The sequence below is a fragment of the Ambystoma mexicanum genome, chromosome 9 (genome assembly GCF_040938575.1).
Source record: "Ambystoma mexicanum isolate Mex_15411 chromosome 9, UKY_AmexF1_1, whole genome shotgun sequence".
NCBI classification, from domain to species: domain Eukaryota; kingdom Metazoa; phylum Chordata; class Amphibia; order Caudata; family Ambystomatidae; genus Ambystoma; species Ambystoma mexicanum.
In genome coordinates, this window is record NC_090931.1 from 808,160,313 (window position 1) to 808,169,403 (window position 9,091).

The 9,091-nt window shown below is 42.1% G+C and overlaps 1 protein-coding gene across 3 annotated transcripts in view; it reads left to right on the forward strand.

Annotated features, from left to right (window-relative positions):
• Positions 1-8,022, forward strand: part of FTCDNL1 (formiminotransferase cyclodeaminase N-terminal like) — a 286,417-nt gene extending 278,395 nt beyond the window's left edge. For all 3 annotated transcript variants that reach the window (XM_069615800.1, XM_069615801.1, XM_069615802.1), the window contains one exon: positions 6,637-8,022. In XM_069615800.1, the coding sequence (XP_069471901.1) occupies positions 6,637-7,076 (440 nt within the window). In that variant the 3' untranslated portion in view covers positions 7,077-8,022. The remainder of the gene's footprint in view (positions 1-6,636) is intronic.
• Positions 8,023-9,091: the final 1,069 nt, after the last annotated feature.

Below are 9,091 nucleotides of genomic sequence, written 5' to 3' on the forward strand. Positions count from 1 at the left end.
GAGAAAAGGTTTCTTGACTTCCGCTACAGAGTGGAATGGTGATCTGACAATAGGCATTTAAGGTCTTAGGGTTCACGGGGTCTTTCTCATGGGAAAGGGGGGGGGGTACACCGTGACTCCTCCAATGAAGTCCTAACATTTCCCCGATAATTGTCTCCTCCGATGTGATCCTCCCTCATATAACCACCCCCAGCGTCAGGATCAGTTAGCGGCTTCCGTCCCCTGGTCACTGCCCCACCAGGGAATCCGTGATGATTCCATTGAATTCATCACATTCCCTGCAACAATGACATTTTTACGTGAATGTGTATGAATCTTTTGGGGCATGGCTTACCTTGACCATGATTAGAGAGCGATCAACACATTTTGGATGTATTCACTTTGACCTATCGGGAGCCTGGCTCTGGACTTTGTGAACATTTCTCTCTCATGTTTCACTTATCTCTGAACCCCCACACTCTTTCAGGAAGAATGACCCATATTTGGATAATTCACATTTTATTAGCCTTACTAGACACCTGCCTTTGTCTTGAAGTACCCGTCCTCTCTCAAGTAGTCTGTTTTCTACTGTAGCTTGGAACTGTCCCACCCCTCACAGGTTGCCCATTTAGATTTACCTGCTACATCTCTGAGGGAGCTTTTCTTAGTTTAGACATTCAGATTGCTCAGTGAGTTAAGTGCTTGCTACAGTCATCATTGTTCAATCTGCAAGTCACAAATGTTAATTCCAAATGGGCAGACTCTGCATTTAATCCTCCTGAGGTTACCAAATGGGAGTCCTATTAAATAGGGTAAAAGTAAACCTGTATTTTTATAGTGCTAGGAAATGGTAAAAGCTATGTTAAGAACCGTTCTATAATATGAGTAGTTATTGTTTATAATAATATTATAACTACCCCTCTTCTCTATCAGTATTTATCTCTTTAACTTTCAGGCAGTATTAATCTTTTTACAAGCTCCTATCACTTAGCCAGCAATTATCTCTATAATTGTCCTTTCTCGCTGAGTTTCTTTCTTCAAGGACACCTCTCTTAATCCCTCTAAAGAGAGTTATGATTCTTTGTTTGTGCAGCCCAAAAATCCCAATGCTCCTGGTTATGTCTGATATGTTGCCTGTGAGAAATCTTCTTATTTCCCCTTATTAATCTTGAAAACCTGTAGAAATCCTGGTTTGAGGAATGTGTTCTTCAGTGCTCTTTTACAGTATCTTAACTCTCCTTTTTTCACTCTTCGCTGACCCTCATCTACAGCAATTGTAATCTATTTAACTGCAATCCTATTTAAGAAACCTTCTCTCTATTTAAAGGGGAAATTCCATTAACATACACAAGAAGAAAAATGGAAAGCAACAAGGCATCCTTCACCCACTTAATCACCCTTCACCCTCTTCTTGCTATAGATGTGGTGGTCCCTGTGAGGAGAAAGACCTCTTTGGAAAAAAAGGCTGCCTATTGGTCATGTCTACTGTAATTGGGGACCCGGTCCTTGACAACATAATCTACCATGGCCATGCCACACCCTTAGTCAGGGGTGTTTCCGATTGTTTTCCTTTGACGCTGCCTCATGGCAGAATATGGCTTAGGCTGCAGGTTTTGACCTTGTCCTGCGTGCATGGCCACTGGATGGCTTTGTTTGTCAGAGTTTTGTAAATGTTTTTTTCTCCTCGCAAGACCTCAGACTATGTAAAAACATGGACAATGAATGTCTGGATGGTGGAAGGACAGGGGGTTTATTTGCTGCATCGGCCTTCCCTTTTAAGAGCCCATCTTTTGTCAGGGTAATTTTGGTTCTCTCTAATCTTGTATCGCTTCCTTTAGGCAGGAAATTACCTTTTCCCAATTTAAAGTTCCTATTCTAGCATTAATCCCCATTCTGCAGGACATAAACAAATGGTAATCAGTTCTGATCTAAAAATGAAGGCCCCTAACAAAGAAACATATCCTTTACTCATTAATGACATTTAGACCGACTCAGTGAAAGCAGAAAACTCCTGCTTCTGTCTGCAGTTTAACAAAAGCTAAATTGGCACCTAGGATGGGTGTTCGGACCAATTAGGATGCTCTGAATAGGTGCTGTATCTACGGATACAAACATGCATTTGAGCAGCTTTGCAGCTGCTCCTTATGGCTCCCCCAACTCCCTGGCTCCCCAACCTCACAAAACCATGCCTTTTGCTGCATGAACATGAAATTCAGCATGCATACAAGACACATGGCTCCAGGGGCATGAGCTGATTTTGTTAGTGTCCCAGAGCACTGGCAATACCGGCAGCTGTTAATAGAATTTTCTTGAACTCCTCCGAGTTTTTTAGGATAATCACGGACTATGTAAATATCCCCAATTTAGATTAAGACTCTCTGTAGTCCAATGTATTTTGGTTTTGGACCAATTTGCACCTTTTTCCACATCTAGATGGAGAAAAGCTACTAACCACTGGTATGCTCGTGATCTTAAAGCTCCTTAAACAATTTAAATGAACATAAGAACAAAAGTCATAAAGCTAGGGCTGCCTTCAACCTGACAGAAGCCCAAGAAGCGCTTTTTTGATATAAAAATGAAATTAACAAAACAAAAGCTATCTTCCTACATAGTCACATCCAATCAGCCTCAAATAATGCACCCAACCTTTTTCCACTTCTGAAATAATTTGCAAACCTTTTGCATTTCTCAAAAAATTCAACCTTTAGGTCACTTAGCTAACAAATGTAATTCATTTTTGTATCTCTCAGATTGTGATGATTCAAGAAAGTCCCGTCAAGTGGCGTCTCCTCGGATTCTCCAGGGGAATCTTTGGATGATATCCAATATATTAATTCCTTCTTTTTTTTTTTAAAGAAGTTACTGTGGAAGATGTTTTTGTTACAGAAATTAAAACCTTCTTGGTATAATTCCTATGCTTAACCTCCTTTTTGTTATTAAGCAGCATTCTCTGGTCTAGACAAAACCTTTCTTGTTTTGTTAATCTATCTTTATCACATGGGATAGTCCCTACAGACCTAACATTTGCCTGGATTCCTCCACTTTTAAAGAAACCATCCCTCTATGCAGGTGCACAGTGCTATGACCTTATAGCAGACTTGCCTTTGATTGCTAAGATTCTAGAGACAGTGGAGGCACAACAACAAAGTATTTGTTGAAAATTTAACAGATTTTGGATCTATTTCAGTTAGTTTTTTGCCCCAGACATGAGACAGAAACCTCTCTGCTCTCTGTGTGAAATGTGTTCTGCATCACTCAGGACTGTCCGTTGTCATTATTGGTCCGTTGCTTTCAATACTTTGGACCAGTCTATCTTGCTCTCAGGATTGACCAGCCTAGTCAACTTCGGCCTTGGTATGGTTTTGAAGTTTTCTTTCTGACAAATATCAGTCAGTGCAGGTTGGTCCATTTACATCAACCTCTACATTGGTCCCTTATGGCATATCCCAAGCCTCCCCACTCTCGCCATGTTTGTTTAATGTTTACATGCTGCCTCTCATGTCTATCACTCACAAATGCAATATTCAGTTCCATCCCTATGCAGATGACACACATCTCTTCAAGGTTTCTGGTCCTCAGGAGAATGATTTACAAACTCCTGCATCATGGAAAATTAAACAATGATTCAGTGACAATAAACTCCAAATTAATTACACCAAAAGCTAGATCCTACTCAAGGTCCCCAAACATTAATTAAAGGATCCAACAAGATTTGGTATTCCGCCCCATCTATTTGATACACACATTACTTTCTCTAACAAAGTTATACATCTTGGAGTAATTTGCGATTCAGAATCAAGACATGTTCATCAAGTAAAGTTGTCCAATCTTTTTTTTCTGCCTGATGTTGCGTTGTACTCTTCCTTTTCTACTGCAAACAGATCATGCCCGGTAGTTAGTCCTTTGGTTAATTCCCGCCTAGATTATGCTAACGCTTGTTTGCGGGATTGCATAAACTCTTCCTAAAACAACTTCAAAATGCAGCCGTGCAGCTCATTTTCAAATTTCCCTCCATCTCTGATTTTTTGTGTGTTTTTCTTCTTGTTTCTTTCCTTTTCTTCCTTCACTATAATTTTCTTCTCTTCCCCATCTCTCTCCTATTCTCCTGTTTTTGTATGGTTCTAGGTGTAGTGCGTCCTATTCTGGAATCCGATTGGCAGTTTCAGACAGGACGGTTGGAAGAAGGAACGACAAAGGTCGCAGCTTGCTGAGCGGCTTGCTGGGGTCCCAATAAAAGTACAAATTATCACCCACTTTACCGTAGTGTGTGAACCTATCGTTCACTACCGGGTTAACACAATGGTCTTCCTGTAATAGTTTGCTTTGGCCTTCAGAATATCATTGTGATCGATTTTTAGATTAGATCTGTCAATCTAATGTAAAATAGTATTTTCACAATGGGCAGTAAGAGTTGCATGCACTGTGCTGGGTGATATTCAAAGAATCAGTGAACTGGTGAGCAGAGGGACTCCTAGGTTAGGCTTAATAGGCTTGAATGGGGTTGGGGTATCTGCTGTATTTGTGATCCAATTAATCAAGATGTTACACAGAGCATTATCATCCCCCCGGAGGTAGTAGGACATCGAATTGTCAGTGGAAATCCACTACCAGGGCCTAAGAGCTTGATTACAGGTGATCAGGAAATAAGGCTATAACCATGATTAGGAGCAGTTCCAGTCACTCTCTGTTCAGAGCTAAGAGTGCTAGACAGTCACAAAGGGCCATTCCTGGTAATCGTTGAGGTTGATGCCACCACAAATTAAAGTCCTCAGCAATAACCACTTTGGCATGGTGGAGGTAGAGGTCTGTGATCAAAGAGGTAAATCCCTCTGCATTGGGCACTAACAGTATAATAAGCAGTGTTTGCATGGTGGTTTGAGTTGGGCAATATTACGGTACAGGTACTGTTGTGCAATATCATAAGTGCCCTGTGGTAAACAATATTACCACATGGCGGAGAGTGGTGGAAAGTGGGCCTTTCACACAAGTTTGTGCCTTCATTAAAGCATCCTGTTTGGACAATCAGTCAGAGTGCATGCTAGAATTATGCTTTGTCTTCTGTGGTGGGCTGTACCATGTGATAAATGCCTGCCATCTCATGCACCTTTAATTCTGGAGGAGGGCCAACATGATAGCCATTAGTGCCAGTCGCACCCCAGGATAATTGTTTAGAGTAAAACATGTTAAAGCTTTTCTCAGTTAAACAAATACATTACAAACTAGATGGCCATATTGGAAATAGCAATGGGAGCTCTCGGTGTCCCACAAGCCTTGGCAGAGACACTGATGGGCCAAGGATGACTAGTAGAGCCAGGCAAGCAAAATACATGTATTTTTGTATGGCCGTGGCAGGGGCAGGAAGCAAGAGCAGCCAACAGCTTGTTCAGAAAGCAGGCTTGTACTGTCAATGTTCAGCTTCTCTCCCCTGCAGCCTGACTGGCTGCTCACTATTTTACAACCCATTTCTATGACCGTCTTGCCGGCTGGTGTTTGCCTGAAACACATGGCAATGACCCATGTTTTGATCTAAACGTATTGTCTGTTTCTGTATACCAACGGCTTTGATTGTTTTTTATAGCTATGTTTATGCAAGTTATGTGTTCCTGATTATTTACTGTGAGAAAAGCATGGTATTCCTCCAAAACGTACTTGGCATTTGATCTTATGCAACTGATTAATGACACAAGTGTGCTTATGTGACATGCTGATATGATTTCACATGATAGGATTCCCATAACTGACTGATGGTGCAGAAGGGAGAGGGAGTCTACGATACCATAACATATTTTTATATCGGACTGTTAAAAATAAAAAATAATTAACTGAATAAGAACAAAACATGGAAAATATTAACGCATAATATGACAAAAAACTAGAAAATATGAAGTGCTGCAAACAGTTCACACCTTTTTTTTATTGATTTCCGTTCTGTACGACAACTTGGTGGAAGCAAGGAAACCAGTGGAAGTGGGTCTCCAGTCCTTACTGCATACACAGTCCATTTTGTTTTGAATTGGCTCAGGGGTGGTTGTAAGGCAACAGCTCTGCTTTGAATTGGGCCCGGCTAACTGGTATTGTTTTGCATGGATCCGGGTGACTGGTATGTCGAGGGCAGGATGCAGCAATATCAGGATGTTGGTGCGGGACACTCGGTATGAGTTTGATAGTGGGTGGGCATGCTTTGCCTGGAGAGCCTGGTAGGAGGCGAGCTATGCTTTGTCTTGAGCCGCAGGACGCCTGGTTTGTATTTCGGACAAGTCTATTGGCATTATTCAGATTGCAGGGAGCACTGCACAATTACATTTTGGGTTGGGAATGGGGGCGATGAAAGGATATGTTTGTCTGGATCGTCAACCTGACATCAGCTGTCTTTTAGATTGTGGTGCAGTACACAAGGGATGTTTTTTTGGGTCAGCGTAGTAAGCATGTTTTGTGTTATGGGAACGACCCTGGAATAAAGAATGTCAAAACATATCAATAATTAGCGCATGAGATGTGAACCCCACTGTTTGTGATCTTATAATACCTCCAATCCCACTCCCATCATGTGACAACAGAACTCTTTTCTTAGTGCAACGTTGTTTGCTCAGCACCTGCAGTTCAAGTCAATCTAGAGCATGGTTGAACTCACTGACTCGTATGCCTTCTTCTTGCTAGGTATTGGAGCAAGCCCTTACGTGATGAACTGTAATTGCACCCTGGATACCCAAGACTTGTCGGTGGCCAAAGAGATTGCATCAGCTATTCGAGCCACCAGCAAAGGAGGAATACCAGGTGTCCAAGCCATGGCGTTCCCCCATAATGGAAAGGTTGAGGTTGCATGCAACGTGGAGAGCATTGAAGACACAGAAGTTGCGCCACCAATCGACGAGGGTCTGGAGTTTTTCTCATACAAGATACTTGGGCAGAGCTACTCCTACGCATTGCCCCGGTCCATCGAGAGCCGCATACAGATGCTGGCTGCCAGGCATGGGTTGGCTACCGCTGGGACAGCTTTAATTGGATTTACTCCACTGGAATGTAAGCGTTTAGCAGAATACGCCATATTGCATAACATTGGAGAGTTCTGGAAGCATAGGAAGGGTGTTTTTATGTAGATATCACAAAACCTCTTGTCTTCATATATATCTGAAAACCCTGTCTACACCAGAGTATCAGTTACACTGGACTAAAACCATGTACATTTCAGAAGGCTCCAGTTTATGAATGTAATACATTTAGTGAAGGGTTCCAATTCTGGTCATCAAATTCTAAATCCACTCCATGCTTTCAGGATGTCAGCACACAATATATTTAAATACAGTGAATCTAAATGTGAGATATTTACGTAGCATGTGGTTATCATGAATACCTGAGGGGGTTGGGGGGGGGGTGCTCTCCAGGCCTGGACATGGAGACCACGAACTTAAGTGATGGTGGATATAATTAGTTTACAGGAATATGGAACATATTAAACCAAAATGAAGGCACAGGGTGCCGACCTGAAAGTAGGACGAGTCCACAATATTCATCTAATCTGTCAAGGAGAGCAATCCCGGTATCTGAGCACCTGCTGCTGGGTTTTTATGTATGTAGACTGTCGTCAACGGGACAGATTTGAATTTATCCATTCTGAGGTTGATTAAATGAGCACAACTGAGCTGGTAATGCCAAGAGTAAATGCAATTAAATTCATGTTCAGTAAATGTCCACTGTAATCTGTGAAGTCATGTGAACAATCAACAGCTGAGATCGATATTTCATCCTGTCCGTATAAAGGTAAAAGGCTTGTAACACAGTGGTTATCAGTGGTTTTTCTACTTGCGGCTTAGGCTGTGACTGGACTTTTGTACTGGGCAGTCTGTCGTTCTACTAGAAGGAGATCATGATTTAAAATAAGCTAGATATGGGAGAAATGCCAGTGGAAAATTATTGTGCAGACCCATAAGATGCCCAGAGGGGCAGTGTCAACCTGCACCTTCATTGCTCTGCTTATGTGGCTGGGACCGCCCCCCAAATTGTGTATGACTCTAATAAATGTGATCTTGTGTTTCCAAATAACAATTGTCATTGTGATTATTATAAAGAATGTAACCATTGCATAGATTTCTTAGACCTTGGAGAAAGGGGAAGTGGGGCATAGTGGGTGATGGCCCCTCTATGATGGCAACAGTGAAGACAGGCCATATTTCAAATACTTTCTTCTTACAGCCGCTGGATTATGTGTTGGAGGTGTACCCTATGTGTATTCCTTGGGAGTGCAGTATAGATCGTTGCAATTGTTTTGCTAAATTTCTCCCCAAAAATTCAAGAATTTTTCACTCCACACATAAGAGGGAGGTAAACAAATGGCAAACCCTAGAAAATGTTAAAAAAGAAATGCACTTGTGTGCATGTATGCCCAAAAGCATCCTTGCTGGTTTGACAGGGAACATATATGATGCCTGTCTTCTCATCCCCTTACCAATGTAATACAGAAGTACTTACTGACCCTACTCTGCAATGCAAGACATGGGATAGTACGCAATTATTCCACTCCTGTGCCTACCCCATATCAATTGTCAAAACACTGAAAATATAATTTTTCATCTGTTGAAAAAATGTATATGCCAATTTTCTTAAATACTACATGTGGTATTCCTGACAATCCACCGATTTCCCCCTGATTTCATCACCCTAGTGGCAGTAAATTGCCAATTCTGCAGGCAATCTTAGATTTCTGCACGATATACCCGTTACTATTGGGTACATAAATCCAGGTGATCTGCCAAACTCATAATTAGGGCAATTCTCTTTCACAAGATGAGCTTTATCTCCAAGGCATTTTTCAGCTGGTCTAACAAAGCTAAGCTGTGGGATTTAAGCGCCTTGAGATAAAGGTAAGGAGCGGCAGTGGGCAAGTGGAGAGGTTTTGTTCCTGGTTCACATCAGGGTGTTGCTGGCAGCGGGACCTGCAGTGGTGCTCCTGCATTTAGAGGGAGCGCCATGTTGAGAGCCCTGTCTGCAGTGCAGTCCCGGGGTGTGACGCACCCTTCCCTCGTTGGTTAATTTCAGGGCTATATGAGATTTCTGACCTACTGTCTTGGATAGCATGGAAATTGACCAATTGGGGAGGTAAGCTTCCTCCCCTGGC